Here is a 20,095-nt window from a genome sequence, read left to right on the forward strand (position 1 = left end):
CTACATCACACTAAGGATATAAAGCATTTTATATAAACATCTATTGTTTTTTACATATATATTATGTATTTTTACATCTGTATTTTTCAGGAATACTATCTTTTTGTATATGTCTCCAGATATGAGAATCAAGGAAGTAGGAAAACACAAGTCAGTACCAAGCCCTCATCCTAAACACACTCGTTCTAACAAGCATTCAATGAACCAGTACTAACAAAGAGATGGGTGAATATTCCAACTCAGTTTTTTTATATAACCTTGTTACAGCTCTTCTGGGCTCTCCATAATACTTTCTTGTCCAAAGGAATGATTTATTCATTGTCATGATCATCATAATGGTTCAACATAATATTCAAATAAATTTCCTCAAGTTTCAATGAAAATTTAGAATATGCAGGATAAAAAAATGACATCAGAATAACAACATTCCTAGGTAAATATAGTAAACAAATAATACAAATGGCAAAGGGAAAACCAGAAAAGAAGAAAAAGACAGGCATCAGGACCACACTGCAATTTAACTACCTAGAAACACTAAATAAAACCCACTATTCAATTATGGAAACTGACTGGTTTAAGAACCAATCAATAATTCTCTTATATTTAGAGTTCTATTAACATTCCTTGTTTTCAGGCAATCTTGTTTAAAGTCAATCCATATTGATATTCATCATTATTTACCTAAAAATATCAATATATATGTAAGATAGCTGTAAAGCTATTTATGAATGCCTCATTCATAAGCAAGGATAGTGAGCGTAACTGACATACTTCCAAAATTTGATACTCTATTTATGTGAAAGCACATAGAAATTTGTCTAATAATATATAATAGATATGGCCATAAGGAAACATTTTTAATTAATGAAGCCTTTTTTGTGGATAGAGGAAAGTTTACCTAATCTCAGGGAAGGTTGAGATATTTGCATGATAGTAGGGTAAATTTTAGGACTAAATGCAAAATCTCTGGAGAAGGTATGGGAAGAAATGACTTGAGATTTCCTGCAATTTTTTGTTATGGTTTGATGATAAATACCACACAAATATTCTTTGTCAGTGTATTTTGGCAGTTTTTCTAAGAAGGCTAGGGAATGAAGAGGATTACAGAAAGAATGAAAATGAGGTTGATTTTATACTACAAAAATACAATAGGGAATTCTGAACTTTCTAGCAAATTTCCTATCTCATTCCTGTGTCCACTACCTAATATTACAAATGTTTTGTAAAAACAAAAACTCAAACTTTCAACTATAATCAGACCTTTATTCTTCCCAACAATTTTGAAAGGAAGCAAAATTTAAACTCATTATTTGTTCCAGTGCTAAACAGAAATTTTGGTTTTCAGAGACAAAAGTACAACTTAGCTTTAAGTAGTAAAGGAACTTTCTTGGTTTTCAGACCAGGTAAACACTATAGCCATTGGAAGATGAAACTTGGCCTGAAGAACAGTTAGAAATGCACTGGCAGGATATGGCATCTATGTGATTTTATTTTCTTGCTACATTTTCTCCCTTTTCTAAATGAAAAAAAAAATCTTCCATCTATATCTTGTAGCTACAATTATTGAATGGGAAAAGTAATAGCTTGGTACTCATCTTAGAAGATCCATTGCCCAACCATGACCTAAATCAATGGTTTGACTAGAAAATAGAGGTCTAAGATGGCTTACCTCAAATGTACCTCAAATCAACTGTGGCTAAGGTCAGGATCACCCTAAAACATAGGCGTTTCCTGGGTCCCTAAAGGCTTGGCAATAGCTATTTCTAGGCAAAGGAAATATACTACTGGGCAGAAAAACTCTGTTATTAGTGCCCATAGTAAAAAGAACCCTGGGGAAAAACTATACTGTATTTATGGTGATTTAGGGTCATTATGACCTAGTTCATGTCAAGTTACACTTTAACTCACTTTAAGTGACTCTAGATAGGTATTATATAATATATATTTCCAGTAGTATATCTATACCGAATGAAAAAAATTGATAGAACCAATTTTGATAGCATCTTCTTCATGAGGCTCTTTTTTTTTTTTTTTTTTTTTTTTTTTTGTCAGTCATAGGCTTGAACTCTAGGCATAGGCACTGTCCCTGAGCTCTTTTGCTCAAGGCTAGCGCTCTACCACTTGAGCCACAGTGCCACTCCCAGCCTTTTCTGTTTATGTGGTGCTGAGGAATCGATCCCAGGGCTTCATGTATGCAAGGCAAGCACTGTACCACTGAGCCACCTTCCGAGCCCCATGAATCTCTTTTTGAATACTCTTCTGATCCCTAGTGTTTGCATGCATTTATGATCACTAACACATGGCATCCCATTTCCCTACAGTTATCTAAATTGTCAGCTAAGTAAGGGCCTGAATCCCTAGCTCTATTATAGGTATCTTATATTATGCCTCCTTTACTAAAGGTCCTCTACACCAAAACTAGTGTTAAAGATACAATTTGTTCCACATTTATTCCATAAATAATTCTTGAGAGACTACTGGTTTCTAGACAATATGCTCAATGTTCAACATACATAAATGATTGAAGATTATTCTTAAATAGAACACATGGTTTGATGTCCTCTGTACCCATCTCATTTGACATAAAAATATAGCAAAGTGCAATTTGATCTGTCATTTGAATTGCCTAGCCAAACACCAAAACTATATCTAGATGTAGTTTAGTTTGCCTATCCAGAAAAATCAGAATTTTATTCTCTTTTAAGCCCAGACTATTAATGCAAATCCAATTGAATTTGCATTTGATTACATTTCAGATGGAAACATTCATATGCAAATGAAAATTCATGCAAAGATAGCCAGATAATTCAAATAATTGCTGAAATATCAAGATAAAATTAGGATACATCCATCTATGTTTACTGGGTTACAGTAAGGTCATTAAGTTAGATAATGTTCTTGAAAAGCTTAAGTAAATCATGTCTTAAACATTCAGTGACCTTCTAGTAGGTGTGAGTTCAGAAAGGAGCTATGACATTCAACTATGTTGAAAATACTGTGACTTTGAACTGTCATAGGACTGAAAAAGATGTTGGTTCCTTATGAAATCAGCTAAGTTGGTCAAAAACATTTATATTTGATCTACCTTTTCATTAAAAACAAAAGTGGCTTTCATAGATGTGAAATTATGTTGATGATCTAAAACAATGCACAAATAGTTAATTTAAGTTGGCAGTTTCCACATGTTCCCTAGGGACTCAGTAATGCAAATTCAATGACATTATCACAGTTACCAGCAATCAAGCATCCTTTTGAAAGCACCCATGGCATTGTGAATTTAGCAGCAGAAACTCAATCTTAACTAATTCCCCTATTCATCTATTAAATTCATCTAAGAAATGATTTAAGCAAAATTTCAAGGTATGACCTTTTAATCCATTATACACATTTCAAACCTATATTCCAAGGAAATGCATGTCTTGAAACTGCTGTTCTTGTCAAAGTTAGTCTTTAAAATAATTCAAGATGGTTATCATCTAGATCCTCAAAGTGTTATTTAACCTCATTTTCTTTCTTCTTTTCTTTTTTGTTTTCATATAATTATCCATAATTTCAACTCCTTTTAGAATTCTGGTGTCCCCTGCTTTGGTGGATGTCACTAACAGTCCATTAAATTAGAAAGTTCTAAACTTGAAGGAGATATATTAGCATCTCTCCCTTTACACATGTAGTTATTCCTGAAGACTTAGGAATTGACTTCTTAAATATCTTTCAAATCCAGCTACTTCTCTTCATCTCCATCACTAATTCCCAATCTTTCAGCTGTTCAAGGCAGGAGCCTACTAACCCTCACTTTTTTTTCTCTTTCTCTGATCCCTATTAAACTATACCCAAACTGTCATTACAAATGGCCATCATGTCATTACATCCAGGCAACCATCTTCCTCACTTCAGTGGTTTTACATTTATATTAGAATTAAAAATTCAAGTTTTTAACAGCAGGGCTGCTACCTGGTCTGGTTCCTGTTCCCCTGCATTCTAGCATCCTGAAGGCCTCCTTTCCTTCAGCACTCTAGCACTGTCCTTTGAAGTCCTAAAATGTCCATTCTCCATCCATTTCTCACAACCTTGAAAGTGCTGTTTCTCTCCCAAGCTCTAGAGTGGATTACCCTTCATACTCTCTCCAGTAAAGCTTTTCTCATCTTCTCAACCCATCAACTTTCTTTGCTACTTCTTCTCCCATGACCATACAACTTTCTGTATCGTACCTATTTAAATATCTAATGACGTATTGATTTTTGAGATAGTATCAATTGATATCATCTATCTTATGATTTCCTGAAAGATGAGCTAAACATGATGCCTGTCACATACATACATAGATATTCAATAAATACATGTTGACTTAGTGCGAGGTTTCATTCCTAGTCTTTTCATCTAAAACACAGCAGCTTGCAATCATATAGGCAAAGAACAAAAAAAGAAGAAAAGAAAACAGACTCACTTGCTCAAATATCACCCTGCTATAATTTTCCAAAGAAAATTAATATGGAAAATATTGTAGCACTATGGAATAGAGAATAAGATGAAAAATCCAGTGGAACCAAAAGTAACTTTAAAAATCATGATAGGATTTTACCTGTATGGAATAGCAAAGCACTTTTTAAAAATCCTGTTATAATAGAGAATAATCTTAACAGTTACTCTCTCAGTTCTGTTTCATTCAAAAAAAAATGTTTATTTGGAATAGTTAAACCACAGTTAACATCAGAAACACATCTAGAATTTTCAAGTACGCAATGTCTGATGACACAAGTTGCTAAAACTGATTTACAACTATTGTGCATTTTATGGGAATAAATTTGTAATTTAAACGTTAAAATCATACCAAAATCACACAGCAACACTGACAGTTTCTTAACACCCTCTGTCACTTTTAGTTTTATTTCTATCAGCTGTGAGCTCTATTTTGTTTTCAGCAACCTTAAAATGCAGAACTAAAGACTGAAATTATAAGAAAAAATAAAATAAACTTTCATATTCCTAATTTTTTATTTAAATTTGAATTTTATCATCAAGGTGATGTGCATAGAGGTTACAGTTACACAAGTAAGGTAGTAAATATATTTTTTGTCAAACTTGTTACCCCCTCCCTCATTTTTCTCACACTTCCCCTGCAACTCCCCAAACCAAATCATATTATTATCTCTATGAATACTTGTCCTTTTACCTTCCACATCTGTCACAGACTGTATAGACCTAACCATTCAGACAGATGTGGGTTAAAAGCTTACATTTAGCAACCAGATGGATCTAAGGTTAAGGATATTAAGTGGACAGTAAAAATTTAAGTATACTTTTCTTAAAAGAAAAAAGAAGCTTATATAAACTATTAAAGTAACTTCTCCTATGTGTATGGGATTTAGAATATAGCTATACTTTTTTTAAAAAATGAATTTTTTAACCAAAAGCATTTTAAATTTTCTTTCATCTGTGATTCTAAGGAGGGAAAAAAGTGCCAATTTGACTTCAAGCAAAGTTTCTTCTTTCTGCTTATATTGTGAGATTGGAATCTTCTCTGCTTTTTACAAACTAACCAAGTTATTTGTAGTCTTAAGAGTAAGCCAGCCTTTGTTAACCAAACAGTCATGTGTAGAGGCTGGGGCTCCAAAGAAGGCCCTGGAAAGACCTTTCTTTTTCTTTTGTGATTTCAGTGAAGAATGCAAATTGCGCATCAGACTTTGAGGAATATTTTGCCAAAAGAAAACTGGAGGAACGCGATGGCCATGCAGTCAGCATCGAAGAGTACCTTCAGCGCAGTGACACAGCCATTATTTACCCAGAAGCCCCTGAGGAGCTGTCTCGTCTTGGCACGCCAGAGGCCAATGGGCAAGAAGAAAATGGTGAGGCTGTAATTCATTTTTAGCCACTACATTGACCTCTGCAGCTGTTACAATTACAAATGCACTACATGCCTGGGTGTTTACCTTAAAATTTGAAGAACAGCTGCAGAGGCATGGAATTTCATGAGCAAAGATTAGAACTGTAATTTTAGGGTATTGTGAAAAAAAAATTTTGTCAGCAAATTTGTGTCATTTGTACATCCAATAAAGAACGAGAACAATTAGATCCCATTTCTAAGAGATAAAAATATCAAAATTTATTCTGATCTTTCTGAAATATTTTACTTTTGAGGAAAATAAAAAACCAAAGTTTCGGGACACTGACCCTCACCTTTTGTTTTTCTCTATTGACACCTGAAAAGCTTCTCTCTGTGAGTTCCCCCAGGAACATAGATGGACTCGAAGATTCAGAGGAAGTGTCAGTCATCTAAAGAGAATTTTCTCATTTATCAGCTGTTTAAATCCTTCCCTGGCCCCCACCCCCAAACCCACACACACCTTCCAAAATAAGAAAGCTCAAGTAATTAATTAAATTTCCAGCGCTGTGTGAGCTGATTCCTACAAGTCTGTCCTGGGTGTGCAAAGGGACTGGTGTGCGAGGAAGGCGGGTGCAATGATGGCACTCTGGTGGAGCAGATTTCAATGATTCCTGTCATACCATCCCGGGCAGTCAGCCCATTAGCTGCCATTGATTTACTGACCTTTTGGCCCGCTTCTCTCTTTCTCGTCTCTGGGCTACAGACCTGCCACCTGGAACTCCAGATGCTTTTGCCCAACTGCTGACCTGCCCCTACTGCGACCGGGGCTACAAGCGCTTGACATCACTGAAGGAGCACATCAAGTACCGCCATGAGAAGAATGAGGAGAACTTTTCCTGCCCTCTTTGTAGCTACACGTTTGCCTACCGCACCCAGCTCGAGCGGCATATGGTGACGCACAAGCCAGGGACAGATCAGGTGGGGGGTTGGTTTTAAGTGATTTCTTTCTATAATAACCCCTTAGAGAAACGATATTGCTTTGATTGGCAATCATTATTAATTTTTCATGGCATTTTGAAGATGCAGATCTTTTAATGGTAATAGCTTTAATTGAGGTCTAAATGATTTTTTGATGGTCTCTTCTAATATGATTTAATAGTCTTATGTTCACGATCGAATGAGTGTGTTAATTTCTAATTTAGAAATTTTATTTGCACTTTAACTTGACTTTAGTTTCATTTTTATGTTCCACAAAAAGTGAATGAAATTGTAGCATTTTAATTATACATTATTAAACATCTCAGCAATTTTAATTCCATTTTTCACCTACTTTTGCATAGAACTTTTTTTCATATAGACTAAGTCATAGTAAAAAAAAAAAGTGTGTATCTCTTTCGTTGGTTGTATAACACATTCCATTATTTAGCGTATTTTTATAAGCTGCCACTAGTTTATAAATTTAATTATTTTAAGGGAGATTAAAAGGCATATAAGGTGAATATGTATATGTGCATAATGAATTGTATTAATACTAAAATGCTCTAATAATCCCTTTCTGATATACATATTTGTAGCTAAATGTTAAAAATACCTCTTTGACTTACTGGTCTTAAAAATAAAAACACTGAATTAAACAGGTAAATATAGCCTCTTAAAATCCTTAAAATAATTGAATAAGATTGGTTCACAGAATCCCTTAAAAAAAAAAACAGACTGCTTTTTCCATCCTCCTGGGAGAATTGAATCTGCAAATTGATATTGTGATGTGTTCAGATGGTAACAGAAATAGTCTGTCATAAGTCACAATAACTGACTCTACAGATCTGAAATTGTCTTATATAATCCTTAATACTCTGTTTTCAAAATGATCAAACATGATATTGTGTTTAAAATCTGATATTTTCTTTGTAGGATTTATTAGCTTTGAATATGAAAAACAATAAGCAAACACAATCAAATAGTAAAAAATCAGGACCATATTACTAGTAAAAATTCCATCAATTGACTTTTCACAATTTTAAGGAAAGTATCTCTTATAGATCATGCTACTTATTTCTGATTGCATTTATCACCTGAATCTCTTATAAAGATCAGTTATAAAAACATATTTGTACAGTTAGACTTATGTAACAGTTTATTTCCCCATGTTTCTATCCACAAAAACTCTAAGGAAAAAAAAAGGAAGGCTAGATTTTTATCTAGCATAACTGCTTTAAATTTCACATGCAGAAGTGTGATTGTGTTGGCGCATTATGAATGGTAGCTTTGGTGTTGAAAAGTCCCCTCATTTGCTCATGGCATTTACAATTAGTAAATTAAAATGATTGTATCATATTAACAGTGGCACAACTAAAGTTTATAGTAGTCCTCTGAGGGCTGTGGGGGGAGACAAAGCAGCTGTTGCTGTTTGTTTATGCAACTCAGCAACATATGAGCACTGGTCCCTCAATGGCGCTCCGCGGGCTGGGCTCCGCTTGATCTTTGAAGGTTGCTGCTGTTTGAACAAACCTCCCTGTGTCCCATGTAACACCATCTGTCTCACTAGGAATGTGGGAAGATTCAGCACACCCTAGCAGTTGTCATACCGTTTCTGTGCTGTCTTTTTGCAAAAGGCTTTTGTGTCATTGCTGCTTGAAAAAGACTGACCTCCTACCTTGAGCATCCAGAGTGGAGGACTATTTTTTTTTCCAGAATTCGAAGTCACACTGCCTTTTTTTTTAACCCTTGTTCAAAAAAGGTCAGCTGTGTTTGATTATATCTTTGCTGCTTTTAACTTGTCTTTTCAGCAAACTTTTTTTTTCCCTTTTGGTCCCTACTTCCTTGCACACTCTAAAAAGGAAAATAAAAAGTCGTTGAAGTCTCTCCTACTGGCCCATGATAAAACTGCTTAAGCAGCTATAGCCCAAGATACTGTCTCTTACATTTGATAATGAGTCAAATCTGATATTCACCTCCTCAGGAAAACAGAGTTTACATGTGCCACTAGCACAATGAACAGAATATTTACACATGAGTACCACGCAATGAAATATTTACAGTCAAGTGCTTTTTTGTGTGTTTTTGACTTGAGGAGGATTTTTTTTCATTTTTTTGTATTTCAATGTGCTCTAGTGTAATATACACTTTTATCACACTTTTATCTTAGTAGAAGAAATTTCCAGGCAACTATTTTTTTCTTCGTGGAACAGTTACATTCTATTAGGGAATCTTTAGATTTTAGATCCCTCATTAGACACAAAGAACCACAAACATCTTTACAATTAGGCTTTCTCATCTCAAGGGTCACCGAAACATTTGGGAAAAGAGACAACAGGAATAATTGTAAAGCAATTGTTAGATGCACATGTGAAAGCACTTTTGTTTTTATTTGTTCCAATTTTATTACCAACATTATCACTTTTATTGCTACTCTGAAAGACTGGATAGATAAATAAGCATGTGCTCAAACCTTTGGCCTCTCTAAAAAAAAAATAGAATCCTTTTAAAGTATTTGTAACAAACTTTCTTTGTTCCATTTGCATAGAACTAATGTCAGTCTTTCTCCTTTCATAGCACCAAATGCTAACACAAGGAGCAGGTAATCGCAAGTTCAAATGCACAGAGTGTGGCAAAGCCTTCAAGTATAAACACCATCTGAAAGAACACCTGCGAATTCACAGTGGTGAGTAACAGAAAGGGGTGCAGGCGCTCGTGTTTGCATTTTGTGTAATTACAGAAGTTTCTAAAGATTGTTTAAAATGCACACAGTCCTGTTTGCAGGCATTTTGGAAGCACTCATTCATTTCATAGAGACTGTGTGTCTTCTTCAGAATTATACTTCCAAAAGCACTGTCTTATAAGAAAAAGAGGGATGTTTACTCTTCTTAAACATTACAAAGGCTGTGATTTATTAACAAATCTAGAGTATTGAAATATTTTTGATCTAAAAAAGTTTGCATGGTAATTTCTGATGGTAACTCATTTTTGATACCTAACTGTGATAGAAAAAGTAGAGTAATTTTAGTTAAGAGATTATATGTGATAGATCTTTCTTGATCCCTGAGAGCTGTGTATCATGGTACAGTATCCTACCACTGAGATTCCTTCTCTATAATAAGGCTGAGAGCTCTGCCAAGCATTTTATTACCAAATTGGATGCTATTCAAAGAACTAGCTGAATTGGTAGAATCAATGGAATCTCCACAGAGTTGATTAAAGCCATGGCTATACTTTCCTTTAAATACTGTGACATCTTTATTGTGCTATTGACCACACATTAATCTGACACTCTGTTTAAATAAGAGGCTGCTGATAGCATGACAAGATTTGGGATCTTAGCTGAAAAAGGCCTAGATAGCCTTCACCCTCCACTGCTAACATCTTGAATTATGTCCTCCCAGGGTAGATAAAGCTCAGAAACAGTTATGATCACATAATTCTGATTTAAGCACCTACAATGTAGAGATCTTCCCATTGGATTCTTTTCATTTGGTGTCCTCAGATTCTTGTCTTGGCAGACAATGGCAATTACTACCTGATAAAAGAAATGTAAGAGCTGGGAAGGTGGCTCAGTGGTAGAGTGCTTGCCTTGCATGCATGAGGCCCTGGGTTCAATTCCTCAGCCCCACATAAACAGAAAAAGTTGGAAGTGGCGCTGTGGCTCTAGTGGTAAAGGACTAACCTTCAGCTGAAGAGGGACAGTGCCCAGGCCCAGAATTCAGGACCCATGACTGACAGGAAAAAAAAAGAAAGAAAAAGAAATGTAATGTTAATTTTAATTATCATTTCAGGTGAAAAACCTTATGAGTGCCCAAACTGCAAGAAACGTTTCTCCCATTCTGGTTCCTACAGTTCACACATCAGCAGCAAGAAATGTATTGGTTTGATCTCAGTAAATGGCCGAATGAGAAATAATATCAAGACGGGTTCTTCCCCTAATTCTGTGTCTTCTTCTCCTACTAATTCAGCCATTACTCAGTTAAGAAACAAGTTGGAGAATGGAAAACCACTTAGTATGTCTGAACAAACAGGCTTACTTAAAATTAAAACAGAACCACTAGACTTCAATGACTATAAAGTCCTTATGGCCACACATGGGTTTAGTGGTACTAGTCCCTTTATGAATGGTGGGCTTGGAGCCACCAGCCCTTTAGGAGTTCATCCATCAGCTCAGAGTCCAATGCAGCACTTAGGTGTAGGTATGGAAGCCCCTTTACTTGGATTTCCCACAATGAATAGTAATTTAAGTGAGGTACAAAAGGTTCTACAGATTGTGGACAATACGGTTTCCAGGCAAAAGATGGACTGCAAGGCTGAAGAGATTTCAAAGTTGAAAGGTTATCACATGAAGGATCCATGTTCTCAACCTGAAGAACAAGGAGTCACTTCTCCTAATCTACCACCTGTTGGTCTTCCAGTAGTAAGTCATAATGGTGCCACTAAAAGTATTATTGACTATACCTTAGAAAAAGTCAATGAAGCCAAAGCTTGCCTCCAGAGCTTGACTACTGACTCGAGGAGACAGATCAGTAACATAAAGAAAGAGAAGCTACGTACTTTGATAGATTTGGTTACTGATGATAAAATGATTGAGAACCACAACATAGCCACTCCATTTTCATGCCAGTTCTGTAAAGAAAGTTTTCCTGGCCCCATTCCTTTGCATCAGCATGAACGTTACCTTTGTAAGATGAATGAAGAAATCAAGGCAGTCCTGCAACCTCACGAAAACATAGTCCCCAACAAAGCTGGAGTTTTTGTTGATAATAAAGCCCTCCTCTTGTCATCTGTACTTTCTGAGAAAGGACTGACAAGCCCTATCAACCCATACAAGGACCACATGTCTGTACTCAAAGCATACTATGCTATGAACATGGAACCCAACTCTGATGAACTGCTGAAAATTTCCATTGCTGTTGGTCTTCCTCAGGAATTTGTGAAGGAATGGTTTGAGCAACGAAAAGTCTACCAGTATTCAAATTCCAGGTCACCATCACTGGAAAGGAACTCCAAGCCGTTAGTTCCCAACAGTAACCCTCCCACAAAAGACTCTTTATTACCCAGGTCTCCTGTAAAACCTATGGACTCCATAACATCGCCATCCATCGCGGAACTCCACAACAGTGTTACAAATTGTGATCCTCCTCTCAGGCTAACAAAACCTTCCCACTTTACCAATATTAAGCCAGTTGAAAAATTGGACCACTCAAGGAGTAATACTCCTTCTCCTTTAAATCTTTCCTCCACATCTTCTAAAAACTCCCACAGTAGTTCATACACTCCAAACAGCTTCTCTTCTGAGGAGCTCCAGGCTGAGCCTTTGGACTTGTCATTACCAAAACAAATGAAAGAACCCAAAAGTATTATAGCCACGAAGAACAAAACAAAAGCTAGTAGCATAAATTTAGACCATAACAGTGTTTCTTCATCATCTGAAAATTCAGATGAACCTCTGAACTTGACTTTTATCAAGAAGGAGTTTTCAAATTCAAATAATATGGACAACAAAAGCACTAACCCAGTGTTCGGGATGAACCCATTTAGTGCTAAACCTTTATATACAGCTCTTCCACCACAAAGCGCATTTCCCCCTGCCACTTTTATGCCACCAGTTCAGACCAGTATTCCTGGACTACGACCATACCCAGGACTGGATCAAATGAGCTTCCTACCACATATGGCCTATACCTACCCAACTGGAGCAGCTACCTTCGCTGACATGCAGCAAAGGAGAAAGTACCAGCGAAAACAAGGATTTCAGGTAACAAACATGTCTCTGTGTGCTAAAGAAAGGTGATAAAAATTACATAGTTAGATGGGGATATACTTCAGCGATAGAGCACTTGCACTTGCCTAGCATGTGTTAGGCCTTGGGTTCAGTTCTTAGTGTAACACACACACACACACACACACACACACACACACACACACACACACTGATATAGATTATGTTCAGGAAGGAAAAAACAAATCTTAGTAAATACAGAAATAAAAGACATGTTCTTTGGTGGTTTGCTATTGTTGTTTTGTTTTTAATACAAACATGAAACTGTGAATGGCCTAAAAAAGCATATAAATGAAACAACGGGTCACTTTAGGTACATTTTCTTTCTTAAAAAAGATAAAGAAGCTACTTGAGAGGATAAGGTAGGGGATTACTAATTCAAAGCCAGACGAGAAAGCCAACATAGAAAGACTCCATCTAAACAGAAACAATAAAGGAGATATTTGTATTTCTTTTTTAGTTTTATTTAGATTAATCCATGTGCTTTTAAGATTAAACATCAATATTAGTAGTTGGTATGACTTATTTTGGTCTTGAGGCGCTAGACTATAACAGTCATATGCCTTAAAAATTCAACTTTATAAGTAATTACATATATAAATTATAATTGCATATATAACTTGTAAGTAATTACAAATATATGCACACATACATATACACACTGTATATACATATAAATGTATATGATATGTATTTTATCTTATGGAGAATGTTTCTTTTGCAGAGTATTTTCAAAATATTGTGTATGTTCCACATGGTTTCTTACCTAATTTTCAAAACTAGTGAATAATTTATGGCCTTTTGAATGCAAAAGCAGGTATTTTTTTAGCATTATGCAGAATAATCTTTGTTTGCAAATAGGAGCAGAAATAGCAAGGCACCTCTGTAACAGCTGTTCCAGTATCCAATTTACAGTACATCTGCCCTCTTTGTAAATGTATTTAAGCCTATTTAATCTTCTCTAATATTAATTAGTGCAAACGTAGTCTAAAAAAAAACGAACTGTGGGTTAGCAAGTGGAAATATATGTTATCATGCAAGTTTGTACTCTTTTGGATCAAGACAAAATAAATATCAAGAAATTTAATAATTTACTGATCCACATTCATTATTGCTCAATGCTGAAGGCTGTTTTAACATAGATAGAGCATTGATAAAAAAGTATTATTAATATCCCTATTTCAAATTAGAAAATTAAATATAAAAATATAGCTTGAGGCTTTTAGTTGGTAGACATACATTTAAATAGATTGCATAATAATAATATTTTGTAGCTAAATATAAAATTCAATTAAAATGGGGTTTCTACATTTACAGATCCTTTCTAAAATAAAGCACAGTAGAAAAATGTACGAATTCTGATGCTTAATGATATACATGGATTTTCCTGGAAAAAAAAGTTTTAAAAATACTATTTTCCCACTTTGAGAATTGGCTATTTTCTGTTCTGAAAAAAACAACAGCAAGCTTTACTATCTAGGGCACAGATGGTTTAAATTTTTGTTAAAATGTGAGAACTTGTGTATTGTTAAGGTTTAAAAAAATTAACTAGATTGATTAATAGGAAACACTTTGAAGGTTCTTCAAATGTCAATCTATGTAAAGTTTTGTGTTAGAAGCACAAAGAGAAGAGACTGTGTTGAACTGTATGGTTATATCACAGGGAGAATTGCTTGATGGAGCACAAGACTACATGTCAGGCCTAGATGACATGACAGACTCCGATTCCTGTCTGTCTCGAAAGAAGATCAAGAAGACAGAGAGTGGCATGTATGCATGTGACTTATGTGACAAGACATTCCAGAAAAGCAGTTCCCTTCTGCGACATAAATACGAACACACAGGTATGAGTGACTTTGACTAGCTAGTTAGAGCTTCCCAGCCTGCTGTACATTTCATAATATTTAATGAGTACACTTGTGCAACATAAGATGTAGCATATGCTGATACCTTCAACAAGGAAGAAATAATGCTTTCTGCATAGCTCAGTAGGACTTTTTTTGTTGCTTGTTTACTGGATCATTCATGTGTTTATGAATGTGCTTGTCTTCATATCCCCTGAATTAATCTGCAAAACAAATGTATAAATCATATCAAAGAAATATTTCAGTGACCAGAGTATAAAAGGGTAAGAAATAAGCTAGTTCTTGAAAGAACATTCAACTTCTTAAGCTACACTGAATCTAACCATGTAAAAATCTAATAATTTATCTGAACAATGGTAGCTTATTTTATCATCCAAACATCAAGGAAACAATGGTTTGAGAGTTTTTCATTTGTGTGTGTGTTTTTATATACTGCCCACATTTTGAATCAAGTAAAAGTGTTAGTTTCAGAAAAGAAAAGTAATAGATCAGATTAGCTATTGACTTTACCTATATCTGGAAGACTGGAGTAAAACTTTCTAAATTTAATTATTTTAAATGTGTGCATTACTTGTCAGCAACAATTACAAAGAGTTGACAAGCTAAAAGCCTTGTTCTTCTTATAAATGAAGAGATGATGGGTTAATTTTTAACAAGAAAGTTGTAGTGCCCTAATATAAAACTGTTACTTCCCATCATCCATGAACTACTCTGCTATTCTGATAAGCTTTATTTATGTTTCTTACCTCCTTGTTCCTCTTATTCCCCCAAATAACAAAGCGACTCAGCCTTTTCCTGTCACTAAATGCCTTTCTAGCTCTTCTCCATCAAAATTTTGGCATAATTTACTGGCCCTGGATAAGCAAAGACAGAGTAGAAGATATGAAATATTAGAAATGTATAAGCAAAGAGGAGAAATATAAGAAAGCTCTCATAAACCAGGGAGTCTAGCACCAAACATTTAAATAATAAGGAAAAAATTGACATTAATGCTTTGTTGAAAAAAGTGATGATGAGCCAGAAAGAAAAGGAAATAGAATACATTGGTTATATTTTGACTACTTGCAGATATAATGACCTTTTTTTTGGTGATTGCAAACTATCCTTGGGAGTATGAATACTCATCATCTTCCCGTATTCCTCACTGGATGTATTCTGGAGATAGCGCAAGTGAACAGAATGAGGCTGAAAGTTGGGAAAAGGTGGGAGAGTTCTGTTACCACCAAAATATGAAGGTGTTTGCAAAGAGCACAAAGTTCATAAATAACTGTGCCGTTATGCCAACCAATTCAGTTTTCTTTTTTTTCCAACCATCTGGTATTCATTGTTATTATTTCAAAAGTTCAATTAATTATATATTAAAAGTAACCTAAATTGAATACAAATCTAGAAGGATTTTATACTTGCATGGTATATTTTAAACGTCAAAATTTTCCTACATTTATTTGTCTTTTATTATAGATATCTCTTTAGTACCAAGTCTTACTTAAATATTTACAAAGTAAAGATATTTTCATATCTAAATTTACTTTTATTTTAATCAACCTCAAATATATTTTGTATTTCATTATTCAGCTACAATAGGCACATCACTGAAGGCATCTTTCCCTCTCTGATTGGTCTTATATATGACCATATGCAAACTCTATCATTTACTACATGGTGAGTGTAAAACTTTTATCTTAGTGAGGGCTATCATGCATATTGACAACCAGTCAATATATTTATTTCCTATAAATTAGATAGTCCATCAACTACATAGGTATACAGATAGTTGAGAGACCCAAAAGTTGACAATCACAAAAATGCAGAATTAATTTTAAAAATACACTCTGTTTTAGAAAGTTTAATGTTCTGATCTTTTAAGATGTGGGAACTACTGCCTAGAAACATTGCCTACCAACAGGATGCTAGACATCCAATGGTTTCTCTGAATTTGTGATTAATCATTCTCTGGTTGGCATCCCAGCTTGTCAAGTTTCCAGTGTGTTAACTTTTTGGTCTCTTGACCAAACATCTCATGACATTATTGTTGTCAGTGTATTAGGTTCCATCCAAATGAAGTTCTTCATGAATTTCTATCATGGTGGTGTGTGTAGAAATTTAGTCAATTTTTTCTATCCTAATTGGGCCCCAGAAGCTTTTTATTTGTATTTTCAGAATGAAGTAATATAAATATTATAAAAGAGAACTGTCTTAGATTGATTGATTCTAAGGCTGGAAAATGAAGTTGAATTGTCATTTAATTATTATATGTTTATTATAAACATTGATAAAGTATGTTTGTTATGTTTACCTGCCATGAAACATATAGAATTGTTTCAATTAAGAAGGAAACTGTGAGCTACTCATTTCTGTGATCCTGCCTCAAACTATTTTAATTTCCTGAGCAGGTACCAAAATCATAGTGCTTACTTTTTCTTATCAATAGCTTATTGCTTTTCTTGAAACCCTTGACAGAGAAAGAGGAAGGAAACATGATGTAAATGTTAACTTCAAATGGATTGTCACAAACAAGCACTGTGAAATTTTTTTAAGAATCAAAACTACTGTTAGACACTGTCAAGAGATCATCTTATACCACTAAAATTTGAAATTTAAATCTGACATTTATTGAGTTCTTTCTCTGTTGAGTCATTATGGTAGACATTAAACCACCTCATTTAGAAAAGTCATAAAAATATTTCTACTTTTGAATAAAGTCTAACTTTTGAATAAATTACTGGTCAATTTTGTTTCTCAGTTATATGATAATTTTTCAAACCACAAACCTCTCATTTATTATTAACTTCAGTTATCATCTAGCTGTCAGATGAATCATGAACCTAGATATTTAAGAAAAATGGGCCCTAAAAAGTTTTGATTGATTCAATTTGGATGATTTTCTGAATCTTGCTCATGTGGAAATTTAATTCTAGTATACCTTGATTTAAATCAGGTTAAACCCATCAAAAAGGTTAAAAAGAGATTAATGTCTAAGTCATCTCCCATTTAAATTGAATTTACTAAATACTAGTGAAATGTCTGTTGTAGAATATTTAGAACAAGGTATATGTCAGAACTCTTACTCTTTCCTAAATTCTATCTTGTGGATGGCATCATAGCTGAACATTTTAGTCCTTCATGCTGGTAGTTTATATGGCAGAATTAATGCTGTTATAAACACATTGTTTATTACTGAGTGAAATGATTGCAAATTTATTGTAACCATGGAAGTGATGGGCTTAGTGAGCATTTCTCAAACATTTCTAAGTGGTCTTGAAACCTGTATAGGAGAATGCTTGTCCACTGTCATGATCACAACTCTGTGTTTTGTTGCTTTGGAAAGGAGAGAGGCAGATCAACTGTAATGTTCATTCAGAATTACTCCCATATTCACTCTGTGAAGGGACCTAACCAGTTGACCTTCTGTACTCCTGAGTAGATAAACATTATTATCTAAAAACATGTTGCAGGATAATTCTACATGTACACTGTAGCAACTAAAGCACCAAGAAAAACTTCCCATATAAATCATCCTCTCTCTATTCACATTGGTTTTCTTGCATATACTCAGCTCCTGATGCACACATCTTGCTCTAGAACTTGGGGAATGATAGAACATGTCTTATTGAATATTAATAAAATGAATTAACATCAATCAATTGAGTGCTTACTATGAAACCCTTGTACTAAATACTTTATCTATACTCTCTCCTTTACTCCTCTCGGCCAGTCCACAAATTAGGTCCCCAAGTGATCTTTCTTTATCTGCAAGGACCCTGATCCTCAGGGCAGTTAACATGCTTGAGACTGCACACAAACAACAACTTCTAAAAGATGGTTTTTGAACCTAGGCAATCGTACTCCAGAGTTCACCTCCCTTTTTGAACACTACTCACCTGCCCAAATGGATGAATTATGACTGCTACATATGTCTTATCCTTCCAAGTAGCAGCATTTCTTTGAAAGTACAAGTGCTCCCAAGACAGAGCAAACTCCTAACATAGCAACTTGAAGCTTCCTTGAAAGGAAAAAAAGAGAGAAAGAAGAAGAAAAAGAAAACCTCTTCTCTTTTCCCCCAAATCATTTCTGCTTTCTGTTAAATTATTTTCTAACCATGGTGGTCATGTCAAAGGAAAAAGCCCACTATCTCCCAGTCTCCCTGCAATCCATTGGAACCTTCAGTTATGCAGTTTACCTCACTGAAAACAACTTAAGTTACTGAATGGTTCTTGTGGGAGTTGAATTCAGCCTGTTTACTTCAGACTATTAGGTGCCTTGAAGTAAGTTAGGATAGTTTTCTATATTACTAGTACAACTAGTGGTTACCAACAACTATCTTTTTTATTTCTTTCCTACAGGTAAATTTCTTCCTACTTTAATATTGTACTTCACAACATCAGTCATTACTAACCTTGTATTTCCAGTAAAATAAAGACGATTAATGAAACAACATACAGTTTTCTATAGCATTTTCTAAATAGCAACATGTCCCGGAGGCATTCAATAATCTAATGATATTTGATAACTAATAGAGCTTATATATCACCACATAACTGAATACTTAAAATATGTAGAATAGGTTCCTAATCTTATAACCTGACACTTAGCAAAGGAAAATGGAGTTGAGTATACTAATGTGGTTTTTAATTGAATTTGCTGAAATAAAATGCAAGTCTATATTAGGAAACAGAAGCACCTAGAGCTTCATGAATTAATGTTATGATGATACATTGGGTTCTGCATGACACATTTATGACTTTAACTCTGGAGCATCAGGCTGATAATTTTTTTTTGTCAGGTCTATTTTGGAAATAAACTTTTAAGTATGGCAGCTATGGAAGGTGTTGAAGGCATTCCAGTGCTATTTGTGGCCTGGAATCAACCAGATGTGTTTAAGCTTGGCACTGGTTTCAAGTTCCAAACACTGGTTAGAAACTGCCTGGAATGCCAAAGGAAATACAGCATTCTCTAGCATGAAGAGTATTTTAACACTCAACAAGTGGCTGACATCTCATAGAAAACTCTAGAGGGAAAACACTATTTGGAACTAGTTCATCTTCCGTGACATGCATCTTTCTAGTTTGTGTTTTCAGGTGGTTTCCTTCTGAATTTTTTTATTCTTAGAATCCTTTGACTGATAACTGATTCTTGACGTCTTCTTTCCTCTCTTTCTGCTCCTAACCTAACTTGGCAGTTTTCTCCTGGTGAAAACCCAAAGCCCATTTCAAAGCAACTAACTCATGATGTAACAAGCAGAGGATGTCAATGTCAATGCCAGCGATGATGCCATCTTTATCACTTTTATGCAAGCCCTTGCTTTAAAAAAAAAACATAAGGAGAATTATCTGATGACAATATGTACTAGATCACTAAAAATGTCTTGTTCGATAGGACATTTTCCAAAGCCTGTAATGAGACAGTTAGCAATTCAAGGCTTCCATTCCAAGCCTTCCTCCAGCCGCTTTCTAAGTTCTTCTAGTTTCTTAACAGCATTGCACCAGCAAGCATTAGAAAGCCAAATTATGAGATGAAAGTGCATCTTCCTACCTCTCCTTGGATTAGACCCGGGTGTGCGGATCTTTCAGACATAAGCAGACACACTTATGCCTGAGTCTGGACACATTGACAGAATTCTTGGCAAGAGACTTCATGCAAAGACAC

At 34.9% G+C, this 20,095-nt stretch overlaps 1 protein-coding gene across 1 annotated transcript in view; it reads left to right on the forward strand.

Moving 5' to 3' along the window:
- The window catches only part of Zeb2 (zinc finger E-box binding homeobox 2), a 135,262-nt gene that overhangs the window by 109,407 nt on the left and 5,760 nt on the right, over positions 1-20,095 (forward strand). The window contains 5 exon segments of the mRNA XM_070023618.1: positions 5,655-5,843; positions 6,585-6,799; positions 9,374-9,482; positions 10,591-12,560; positions 14,248-14,428. Of these exon segments, the coding sequence (XP_069879719.1) occupies positions 5,655-5,843; positions 6,585-6,799; positions 9,374-9,482; positions 10,591-12,560; positions 14,248-14,428 (2,664 nt within the window).

Source organism: Dipodomys merriami, unplaced genomic scaffold (assembly GCF_024711535.1).
Source record: "Dipodomys merriami isolate MVZ:Mamm:240054 unplaced genomic scaffold, mDipMer1.0.p SCAF_1, whole genome shotgun sequence".
In the NCBI taxonomy this organism is placed as follows: domain Eukaryota; kingdom Metazoa; phylum Chordata; class Mammalia; order Rodentia; family Heteromyidae; genus Dipodomys; species Dipodomys merriami.